The sequence below is a fragment of the Plectropomus leopardus genome, chromosome 15, assembly GCF_026936395.1.
Source record: "Plectropomus leopardus strain MGB_pleo_1.0 chromosome 15, ASM2693639v1, whole genome shotgun sequence".
Classification (NCBI taxonomy): Eukaryota; Metazoa; Chordata; class Actinopteri; order Perciformes; family Serranidae; genus Plectropomus; species Plectropomus leopardus.
The window spans coordinates 22,976,740-22,988,447 of NC_142190.1; the positions used below are offsets into that span (position 1 = coordinate 22,976,740).

The 11,708-nt window shown below is 39.6% G+C and overlaps 2 protein-coding genes across 2 annotated transcripts; both read right to left on the minus strand.

Moving 5' to 3' along the window:
• Nucleotides 1-421: 421 nt before the first annotated feature.
• Nucleotides 422-4,167, minus strand: bud13 (BUD13 homolog). The gene is made up of 10 exons (XM_088088674.1): nucleotides 3,963-4,167; nucleotides 3,711-3,798; nucleotides 3,267-3,351; nucleotides 2,800-3,180; nucleotides 2,153-2,451; nucleotides 1,931-2,039; nucleotides 1,618-1,756; nucleotides 1,320-1,501; nucleotides 1,133-1,214; nucleotides 422-821 (listed from the first exon to the last, which is right to left on the minus strand). Exons 1-10 carry the CDS (start codon nucleotides 4,103-4,105, stop codon nucleotides 728-730), a joined length of 1,602 nt encoding a protein of 533 aa, XP_087944800.1. The 5' UTR covers nucleotides 4,106-4,167; the 3' UTR covers nucleotides 422-727.
• Nucleotides 4,168-6,036: 1,869 nt separating this feature from the next.
• Nucleotides 6,037-8,267, minus strand: LOC148187299 (uncharacterized). The gene is made up of 4 exons (XM_088088859.1): nucleotides 8,119-8,267; nucleotides 7,066-7,123; nucleotides 6,605-6,931; nucleotides 6,037-6,483 (listed from the first exon to the last, which is right to left on the minus strand). Exons 2-4 carry the CDS (start codon nucleotides 7,100-7,102, stop codon nucleotides 6,386-6,388), a joined length of 462 nt encoding a protein of 153 aa, XP_087944985.1. The 5' UTR covers nucleotides 7,103-7,123; nucleotides 8,119-8,267; the 3' UTR covers nucleotides 6,037-6,385.
• Between the last annotated feature and the right edge of the window lie 3,441 nt (nucleotides 8,268-11,708).

Here is an 11,708-nt window from a genome sequence, read left to right on the forward strand (position 1 = left end):
TTTTTCCAGAGCTTTCAACCATTCAGCCACAATCTCTCTCAGTGCATGGAGTTTGCTCAGTCGTCATGGAGATGGATCGAACGAGACGTGAGCTCAATAGCTGTTGTGATTTCATCCATAGCACTTTAGGCACTTCTTGTCTGTATTGGCTTAAAATCTTAGCATGAAAGGTCATTCTCGAACTAGAAAAAACTTTGACAAAACAATCCCCACTCAAGAATTACTAAATATATACATTTGTGTTAAATGGCCTCAGTGTCTTCTGAGTAATCCTTTCTAATAACTAAAGACTTCTATATAGTGCATCTATATTTTGTTCAATACACTAAAGCTGCATATAAATGAACAAATGTCTACTCTATTCATATATATTACACATTTTATTGCTGTTTGTAAAAAAATGGGACATAGGGCACAAAAGTTTACAAAAACATTATTTAATAAAACAGTGAAAAACACATTGTAGTTCCACATTGACTTCAGTTATTACAAAATAATAAAGAAGCTGTCACTTCAATGCTATGTACAGTTATTTTTGTGGTTTATCTCTTTGCTGTAATCTGATGTTCTTTGTACAGTATAAAACAGCTTTGAAAAGGGAACAAAATCTTTCTCAGTCTATTTCAAAAACAGTTCTGTTGAGTATTTGTGTGTAATTTGCAGCATGGATTAGACATTCTGGCTAATTCTGTGGATGAGTCATCCTGCTCTTCAGCTGTTGTTTCTGTTACATGTCCTCCACACTCCATTTATACGCTGCCTCCTGGACTGCCTTTTTATCTGCTATTCGTGAGTAGCGTTTCTTCTCAAAACCATTTGACCTGCGAGACACATACAAATCAAATTCCACTTTTAATTTGGCAATCACATCCTCAGCAGCATTTCTGATTTGACAAAAACCTTCAATAAAGCTCTCTATCTCATTCAATTTGATGTAGATGCTGAAACTTATTACAATTATTGGAAACATGTTGATACACCTGCATGAGATGTGAGAGAATAGTATAAAAATAAGGACATAAGGTCACATGCATCGCATTACAAATGCATCCCTATTTCTCTCTCTCTCTCACACACACACACACACACACACACACACAAACACGCACATACATATACACACACAACTTACCTGTCAACTCCATCCCAGCGATATCCTGGTAGAATATTGAAGCGGTTTGGAGGTGGTGCTGGGCCTTTATATCGAGGTTTGTCTGCAAAACAAAAATACAATTATTATTATTATTATTATATACTATAAAGTAGTAAACAACCATTTTACATCAGTTACTTCAGGGTACAAAGAATGCATATGTAACCTTGTGTCTTTGTATTGCGGTCTTTTTTCCGTCTGAGCATCGCAGCCATCGGATCTCCCTCTCTTTCCTGCTCTCTCAACATACGGTCAAGGTCCTCGTCATCGCAGTGTCGCGCCAGTGGCTTCTGGGCTTCGTGCACTGCATCCTCAAGTTTCTGCTGATGCATCTGGCTCTGAGCCAACCTGTAAACACACACTGACTTTAGTCACAGAAACGAGTCAGCACAGAACACATTTCAGGTGTTGTCACAATCACACTGTAGCTTTCGTTAATATGCGAAAATTTTATGCAGACTCACCCTTTCCCCCACTGAGCGTATTTCTCATCCTTTGCTGCTTTTTCTCCAGCTTTCCTCTTCTTTTCCTCTCTCTCTGTATCCAAATCCCTCCTTTTACCGCTCTTGTCTCGGAACACCGTCTGAGCGTTGCGGGATTCATCTATTAATAGCAGGAGAATACGTAGAAAATGTCATCTGAATGAAACAAATCACAACTCTGACCAGAGTCATTTAGAGTGTGCATGGATCATGAGATGAGATGGAAAAGTCCCGCAAGTTTTCCCTTCAACAGCTGTGAGGGAAAAGCATTTTAAAAAATAAAAGCTGAGACAACCTTCCAGTGGCTGGTTGTTTCTTTCTCTGCGTCGGTTGTCCTCCTGCTCCTTCCTCAAAACATCTACAGAAACCAGACCCGCCTTCCCACCAGAAAGCATCCTCGGACCCTGAGAAGAAAACAGGAAAAAACATTATGGGTCTGATCAACTAGACATTGCATACACACAGCAATTAATATTTAACATCACTATTCAAACCTTGCTCACAAGTCCTTGCTCACCTGTGACTGGCCAGGCCTACGAGGTGGTGACAGATCTTCATCTGAGTCCTTTCCACCCCGCGGCCGCCTCCTGGGTGGTGACTGGTCAGAATCAGAGCCTCGTCTTGTTTTTGAAGGCCTCCTTGGAGGAGATTGGTCGGAGTCTGAAGCTCCCTCTCCCTTTAGGGGCTTTTTTCGTGGAGGTGACTGGTCAGAGTCTGAATCACGCCTGCTCTGAGCCCTCTTTGCCAGTTGAGGATCAGGTGAACGTTTTTTACTTGATAGTGAAGAGCTGGGCTTTCTTCTGGCTGGGGAGGAATCTGCAAAAAGAATTAATGAATGGTTCAATGAAGCTGTTATATATCTATCACAGTATATGGGATAGATTGATCTATCATTTATCGAATTTAGCTGTAACAATATTATTGGATTTTTTTTAAAACTATGAATCATGATATATAATATTATTTCAAAATAAAGACTTTAAAAAAATTATCAAATAAGAGTCTTCTTAGAATGACATCTAAAATACTTAAACATATTTCTGATATGATGGATATCATCTAAACAACTTAAATAGTATCTTCCCTATACAATTCCAATAAAAATGGTAATATACTGTATACCAATGTTGAAAGGACTTCTGGTAGTTCCTATCACTTGCTTACCTTTACTTTGTGCCATCCCTGATTTTCCTGACCGTTGCCTTGGAGGTGACAAGTCTGGAGAGTCATGGCGACCTCTTCTCGGAGGGGATATGTCTGGAGAGTCATGGCGACCTCTTCTCGGAGGGGATATGTCTGGAGAGTCATGGCGACCTCTTCTCGGAGGGGATATGTCTGGAGAGTCATGGCGTCCTCTTCTCGGAGGGGATATGTCTGGAGGGTCATGGCGTCCTCTTCTTGGAGGGGATATGTCTGGAGAGTCGTGGCGACCTCTTCTCGGAGGGGATATGTCTGGAGAGTCGTGGCGACTCCTGCTTGATGCCACCAGTCCTGGAAGTTGATGTTCTTTTCTTTTCTCCTCTTCTGTGTCTTCATTTTCGTCAGCTGTTGGGAAAGAAGTCAAATAATAAATAGGCTTATCCAGCACACATAAAAGGATTTCTTTATCTAGTCCGCGCATTATCAGTTACCTCCAATAACTTTCCATCTATTGCTGGTTCTGAAGGCCTCCATCTGTTTCACTTCCTCTGGTCTATCATCGATCACCTCTGCAATCTTCAACAAACACAAGAAATATAGTTTCAAGAGAGAGGTTGATAAAACAAAACATTTGACAGCAATAATAGATTTTGCCATGCCATGGTGAAATCTCTTGTATTAAATCATTAAGGCCATTGCTGCATCAACATGACATTATTTAAGTGTATTTGCCTACATTTAGCTCAACCAAAACAATGATTTTTGTTTTTATTACAAAGTGTATTACAACCCCACGATTCCCCTGAGAATCATATACATATCTGAGAGTAAACGGCTTGTTTTACAGGTGTAATTTACGTTAAGTAGTCAGCGGGCTGATCGCAGCATGTATGAATGGGCTCAGTGTAGCTACATAGCATTAGCTACATATTTACCACTGGAGCTTCTTCTTCGTCCTCTTCATTCTCCTTCTCCTCTACGACCATCTGTTTCCAGTCTATGTCATCGTCTACTATTTTGAGTCTTGGACAAGAGAAGTAAAGGCGGGTTTAAGTACACACACGTTTCACTCAAAGACAAGAAGTTTAAAGCAGCGAGCGGCGTTACGTTGAACTCAGCTAGCTTAGCGGCTAACACACACAACCTGTCCGACAGCCAGCTCGATTAAAACGCTCCCACCGACTCACCCTCTCTCGGGAACTTTACGCCGTTTCTTTTTCAGTTTCCCCTTCGACTTCTTGGCATCGTCGTCAGCGGATAAATAGCGTTTTAGGTACTCAGCTTTGGATAATTCTGGTTTCTTACTGCTGCCAGTTAAAGCCGCCATCATTATGTTATGGGAAACTACGGACAGCACCGAGGGCCAAGAATGCTACTTTCAGTAACCTTGGTCAAATACCAGATGAGAGGCTCTGCTGGGCTCGTTAATGTGTGTGTTTAAGTGAGTTATAACTACAGGGTGAAAGGAAATACTAACACACTTGAGTATTGCGATATTATGTTTTGTGATACTTTATCGAGTCCCCTAAACACTATTAATTTTCATAGTTTACATGCAAAGATTCATGGCCGTGGTTGAGTTTGGGTACAGGTCCTTTAGTGTTGCAGTCTATCATCAACCATTTGAATATTCCACTCCAACTAAACACTAAACACAATGAACACAGGCCTGTGAGACAGGTAGAGTCACAAAGGGCACACAGTCAGCATCAATAGTTTTGCTATAATTACGTATTAAAAAAATTGCAATAGATTGCCTTGCGACATATTGCAAAATATTGAATCATAATTCTGTATCGTGATATCATCGCGATAGACAGTCCGATAGTCAGGGCCACTCATTTGAACAACATTTTAGCCTGATTTATGTCATAAAGGGGACACTCACTGATGACAGCTCCAATGCCATTAAAAGTGAGATTATTCAGTGGCTTTGGGAGAAAATGACAATCTAAAATAATGCCTTTCTTGCATGTTCACTCAATTTTACGGCTCCATTGCTTGATTATTCATTTACTTAGGTGAATACACTTGGTGATTTCGACATGTTCTGGTATCCAATCACTCCATTGTGCATTTCAGCAGCTGTTTTCACAGTATTGTACAGAGAGTTACTTTTTCTTCCCAATGCAGGTTTTGCCAAAATACTGACTCACAGCTGTATTTATACTGCAATCATCAATCCTCCTGGCTGCATACAGCTAATATTACTTTAAGTAATTGTTGGCTTCTTTGGTTACACCAGTGATGAGTCATGTGCGTCTTAGTAAAGGTGGTGAATAAGTATTTTGTATATTTGGAACTTATTCAGATCATCTTGTAGAGATCTGTCTCCTCTTGTACATTAAATAATCAATTTTAGTTGATCAGTGTGAGAAAAAACAAACATTCATTTTTTTCCAGCATTGTAAAACACAAACAAACATTTCTATGGGGTTTCTATATGTTTTTTATATTGTAGATCAAGCACTCTCTCTCTACTACTTAATTTTAACTTGTAGACTGAAAGAATGTCGGGGACTACACAGGCTGGTAAACTGTGTGTGTGGGTTTTTGGGGTTTTTTTTGGCAACAATTGCATAACAAAAACAAACAGAAAAAAACAAACAAATAAACAAACAAAACAAAAAGACCCATTCCATTTCAGGTTTTAGGATTTTTAAGATTTATTGGCACAATACAAAACAACAGAAACACAACAACACAAAGAAGGAATCTCACTTAGAATAATCAAGAAAAAGTCATGCCATTAAGGAAAGTAAACAAAAAAGCAAATAAAGTCAATAAGCAAACATAAATTAACTAAGTAAGTAATTAACCAAAATAAATTAATAATAAAAAATAAAATAATGAAGGGATGGGAGTTTTAATTTTGAAACATGCTTCATTTTACTAAAAGCATCAATATACACAGTATTTATTTTTGTTATTTTAGTAAGTAATGGTTAATATTTTAGTTAAATTAAAGTTGGTCATCATTGCTCATACTAAGAATAAACATGATTATTGATAGCCACCATGTCCTATTGTAGTGACCCCAGAAAGTTTTTGCCTTTTTACTCCATTATGGGCAGCCCTGTAATTACCACCCAACATGAAGATAAATACAGCATGTTGTAAATTATTTTCTTCATTAACTTAAGTAAAAGTTTTCTCTAACATGATGGAGCTTGAGAGCTTGAGCAATGGAATTTCCTGTTGGAGATTTTTCCATCTGTGTCCCATTTCTGTCCCTCACTGAAATCACAACAATTCACTGTCTCACTTTAAACAGCTTTCCTTTATTGAAAACAAATGCTGCAGCTTTCAAAGTCATATGTACATGACAAGTTACTCAGTGTATTTATTCACGTACAGCTGTGTGTGCCTCTGTAGCAAAAAGCACATCAGCGTTTCTGTTTAGACATCCTCATTCTTGTTGATCAAAGACAGTCATGAAAAAAATTTGATAAAATTTCAGTGCTCGGAGGAAAACAAGAGAGGGAGTGATGTGGCTGCAAGCTGCTGACAACATCTTATCAACATGTGGGTGTTATTGATGCTTGATATGGACAGATGCAGAGGCGTGGTTAGATGTGGGTGTGCCAGCACTAGCCTGCGTGTTTCTTTTTTAGCTGTGCGTTTGATAGAAGAAGAGCAGCAGACAAACGATCCAGGAGCAGGGGCTCTTCAGAAACACGCTTACAGCTGAACACGGGGCCAGTTGTTCTGCAGAGGAAGAAAAGTGGTATGCAAACAGTTGACAAAATCCTCTTAAATGTGTCTCCCACTCTCTTATTCTCATGCTCACCCCCACAGACCCACACACACTCACACTCAGTCCTCCTACCTTTCTCCACACTGATGCTGGCAACCTTCCCGGATATTTTGCACATGTACGTGGTGTTGTGTGGGAGTTTGTCTGTGAAGCCGCTCAGGGTCATTCTGTAGCCATGTGGCGCCAGCTCCTCCACGTAGCTTTTGTCCCTTAATTCGCCCTCTGCTGATGAACCGGATACATTGGTGTTAATGAGGGACTCTTTGCTTCCAGAGGACCAGGAGAACTCATAGCTGTTGATCTTGTTGGGCTTGGGCTCAATCAGACAGTCCACTCTCAGGTCACTGTCATCTTCAACACACACGGTTATCAGATTGCACTTGGCTGGGATAAGTAACACTGGGGGAAAACACAGAAGAGCATATGAGAGACACACAGAGGGAAGAGCTTTATTTGCTTTAAAACCTTATTTTCAGCCTTGTTTTTACTGAAGTTTCTAAAAGATTTTTTTATTAATGTTGAGTAATTCTCACCTCCCAGGACTCCAAATACAAACAGAGACTTGAGCATGATGGATTATCACCCATCCAACTTTGAGAGAAAAAAAAGAGGAGAAAAGGATATTACAGAAAGCATTTATAAATGTGTTGTTTCGCAGTCACACCAAATTGAAATACGATGCATTATATCTGTGTTTCGCAACCAGCAGGCTGCGCCCTGCAGACGATTGTAGGTCATTTTGGGTGAGGTCAAGTCATTGTTTACTGCAATCTCATATGCAGACACAAAAAAATGAAAAATAAAAACAGAAACCAAACGAAACTAATTAACCCTTTGAAATCTGAGCAAATTGGTTTGATTTTGTAGGGTGAAAAATATGGGGGGAAAGAAAATAAATAAATTGGCAAGAACACATTGCAAGAAATCAGGCTGATAATTAGTTAGACATTATTAGAAAATGATCAAAACATTTAAAAATGAGGTTATATTTTTAAAAAATGACATTTTCAAAATTTCATCACTTTTTTTCTGGCCATTTTCTTGTTTTTTTCCCTAATACTCTTTCTTTGATTTTATTAATTCCTTGCTAGTTTTTGGGCCATGTATCTCTAAGTTGCTCATTGCCTTTTCGTAATGTTTTCTAAAGAAATCGAACCAATTTGCTTAGGTTTCAAAGGGTTACAAAACAGATTCTTATGATAGTTTTGGGTCACGAGCTGACGTGTAAATATCCTCTCGCTGCCTCCAGAACTCGATCTGAGCCCACCTGTGGCCAAATCCAATGACTTTACATGATTCAGATTGAGAGATTGTACATATGTTTTCTCTGCTGCTGTTTGTTTTACTAATACACACATTTTCCACTGTCCTTGACACAATTTTGCACTCATCTGTAACCAAAGTCTAATATTACGTAACAACTTCTTAATGTTAAGTTAGAGACTAATGTCTACATACCTCTGCACGTAGGCATCCTCTGTTATCATGCCCCACATGCTCTAGCTTATTCCTTGCATCCCTGATGTGACCCTAGTGCTCATATCTGTTCCCTAAGCTTCTGTTGAGCATCTTTTGAGGAGTCTTACCTCCTGTGAAGGCTGGATAAAGAAGCAGCTCCTGCCTGCGTGCTCTTGTCCAGCTGGAGGATAAACAGCTGGTGGCTTCAGCGAGCAGCACTGCTGAGCATCACACTTTTGAGAGGAGGTGGGAGCAATACAGAGGGATGAAGAGAGAAAGTGGGAGGGATGAGTGTGACCTGGAGAGCGCTGATTCGTCTTTCTCCTCTGCAGTGCCTGACGGAGGATACCAGGAGTTCTGCAAAATATCATCATTTATGTTATGTTATGTTATGTTATGACCTTGTCCCCCTTCCTGTCTTGTTCTCTCCTCAACGCTGTGTCCCCTCCTGTCCTGATTTCCCCTCATGTCTCTCTATGTCTCCCTCACATTTCCCCTTTTTTTAGCTGCTCTTATACATTATAAATGGCTTCCACATAGATTGGAGTGGTGATTGTAACATGCTCAGTCTAAAAAGAACATAACTGAATACTGACTGTGGTAAAAAAGACTGACTCACTTTAGTTTATCTCTCTCAGAGAATAGAAAGAAATATGTCATTTTATTGACATCCTGATTACACTGTGCGACTGCGTGTCACCACAGGATGAATGTGTGACTCCCTAGAAATTTCCAGCACTGACATTGAAAAAAGAATGATGTAAAAAGGCTCAGTGTCTCCACCCTGAGGACAATAAAAGGAACTTCACAGAGTCACCTGGAAGCAGATTTGCAGCCTGCATCACAAGGTGCCAGTGGTAGGCTACAGGAAGTTTAGTTGTCCAGCAGGAACCCTAATGCTTCCTAGAAAAGAATTAGACTTTCACCAAAACTCTGTTTCTTGCCATCGAGTCATTAGGGCCCTTTTTCAATGAGAGGTCTCAGTTCCACATGTCACTGCATATTGGAATCAATTTATAAATGATATATGTTTGAAGAAGGTTTGGATGCTTCCTCATAAATACCTGATTGTGAATAAAGATACACAGGATCTTTTTGTGATGAACACTCTTAAACTGTTACACCTTTTTTTTGGCATCGTTCTCACAACAAGAAATTCTGGAAGGTCATTTGCAGACTCATCATGGACCATATCTTTAAAGACTTGACATTATTTTGGGATAATGTGGTGTTTGGCTTCCTCCAGTACCCAAGAAAATAAGACAAAACCTTTTTTATTAATTGATTTGGTAATGATTCCAGCAAAGTATTTCATCCATAAATGTGAGTTTGGCAATAACCTAATATTGTCTCTTCTCTGAATCCCTCTGGCTTTTTGTTATTTTTCTGTTTGTATAGTTTTAATTGTTACTCTTTGTTAATCTTTGTCACACTCTGTTGTGTAAAAAAAGAATGAAAAAAACAGGTGTAGTTGTTTCTGCATGTTGAAGGATATCATCAAAATTATCCACTTTTTTGAGAGTGTGAAAGCTAAATGACACAGCAACACCGAAGACAAATGTTGTAATAATTATATGGAACATTTTATGGATACCTACACATTCCATTCACCCACCTTACAGAGCACTGTGCAGGTCCCAGCATGCTCTGTGCAGGAGGCAGAAAAACGTATGGAGAGGCTGCTTGTTTTTATATCTAAATCAGTGATACTCAACTTAAAGCCCTCTGGCCAAATGTAATGTAAATTAAGTGCATGAGTGCATCAACAACATCAAAATAGAGCTTTTCTGTTAAAAAAAAAAAGTGCCAGGGAGAATCCCGGAATCCAGATCCTGGACAGAGTCCAGACTAATTATTTTGATGTTTGAATTATTAACGTCTGTTTATTAGCTGAACCTGCATTCTGGTGAATTATTTTTTTCCATCATTTTTTTACCTTATCTGCATCAGTTTGTGGTGGAAATATGTTTAATTCTACCAAAATAAAACTCCTCTGCTACCATGCTTTATTGGGGGAGGGACAAACACACATGTTCCAAATACTGAGTGGGATGTGTTCTCTGCGCTCCCGCTGAATTCTAAACCTATGCCCTGGGAAACAAGTTCAGTATTCCTGATTTGGAGGAAAACACAGGTAGACTGCTCACATTCACACAATCAGAGTGCACAGTCTACCAGGCTCAGTTTGGATTTTGACTTAGATACATTTTAGGAACTAAAAGTAGTCGTCGACAAGTGGCCGTGTCGTCCATTCTTCTTGAAAATGTAGGTCAAACAAAATACGGCTAAATTATTAAATGTGCATTGATTGATATAAGTAATTGTGTTTGTTTCTATAATAACATGCCCCCCCTATGATATTACAACCATATTTCATATGAATTATGCTCATGTACCTGTGACTATTTTACATCAGCAACATGTTTGTGTGAAAAACAAATGCCCACTGGAACACATATCTCTTCATCTTACCAGACAGACATGTCAAGGTGCCGCCTACATCTTTTTGGCTTTCATCTTCAGGCACATTCAGACAGCCTCAAACTCTTCCCTCCTACTCCCAGTGTGCTCTGCAATGTTCCAGCTTCAGTTTCTGTCATTTCTCGGCTGCCTACGGCGGCGGTCGCCTCCTCTTCAAATCATCTAACCTCTGGACATACAGGCTAGGCCTAACTCTTATGCAATTACATCACCTTTCACAGGTAGTTTCCAGTGCTTGAAAATGTCAAACTCTTATGAACACATGATGCTGCCATTGAATGTAAACTGTTTCATGCATGTCAGTCATGCATTTCCTAGCCAAACTTGTGCTACCTTGTACTAATTTCAGCTTTACCATGTTTATAATTTTCTGTGAATTATTCATCTACAGAGTCAGGGGCGTCATGGCAAAAAAAGTATGAGTAAAAGAGGTGGTAATGCAACACTTTGTCATCCCAACTCGTCACATGTTATCGCTTCACCAGTGGACTTCGGTGTCTACATATTACGAGATAGGTATCCTTCTGTGTCTGCCATTTATGCTACAGGATGCTGCTGTGACGTCAACAAATGCACATGGTGGGATGATGTTGCATGTGGTTATCTTAAGGCAACAACAGCACATGGAAACCAATGCCAGTACATGGTACAATGGTACCAGCACATCAGTACAGTGTAGGGGGGTGGGCCCTGGCCACCTGGAGATAATTCCTTTAGCTACATCCCTGTCTGGACCCCTAATTGCCTTTATTGGGTCTGCCCATTAAAAACAGCCAAACTGCATCTTCGCTTTTACCTCAAGCTGCAATTGGTAACTTCCAGGAGAGAGAGACTTTGCTTGAAAATTTGAAAAAGAACACCCTACAGGTCATTTCTCCTCCCTCTCTGCTGCTCCTTGCCCGGCCTCCACACCAGAGGAGGATGGTTCTGACTCCTCCAGCAGCCTGCAGTCTGTACAGGAAGTCACAGAGGCACTCACATCCTATTAGATTTGATTCCTATTCATTCAAATCTTATTAGATCTATTTAGCAGTCTATTTATACTCTCACATTATTGTGTTGATCACAGTGTAATTTTTCAAATTATTATACAGGCAATCTGTTATTTCTGTTCATGGTTCAGCCTTAATTTACATGAATTCTAATGTATATCAGAATTATATCAGTTTGCTGCTGTGTATAAATCTGCTGAGCTCACCTGTCACCCTAAAAAACTACATCAATAAATCAAAACCCT

Coding starts and splice junctions, on each gene's coding strand:
- bud13 (XM_088088674.1), bottom strand. CDS start 4,105: ATGATGGCGGCTTTAACTGGCAGCAGTAAGAAACCAGAATTATCCAAA. Junction 2,452..2,799: donor AGGGATGGCACAAAGTAAAG/GTAAGCAAGTGA, acceptor TTCTTTTTGCAG/ATTCCTCCCCAGCCAGAAGA. Junction 1,215..1,319: donor CCGCAATACAAAGACACAAG/GTTACATATGCA, acceptor TTTGTTTTGCAG/ACAAACCTCGATATAAAGGC.
- LOC148187299 (XM_088088859.1), bottom strand. CDS start 7,102: ATGCTCAAGTCTCTGTTTGTATTTGGAGTCCTGGGAG. Junction 6,932..7,065: donor TGTATTTGGAGTCCTGGGAG/GTGAGAATTACT, acceptor GTTTTCCCCCAG/TGTTACTTATCCCAGCCAAG. Junction 6,484..6,604: donor CAGCATCAGTGTGGAGAAAG/GTAGGAGGACTG, acceptor CTTCCTCTGCAG/AACAACTGGCCCCGTGTTCA.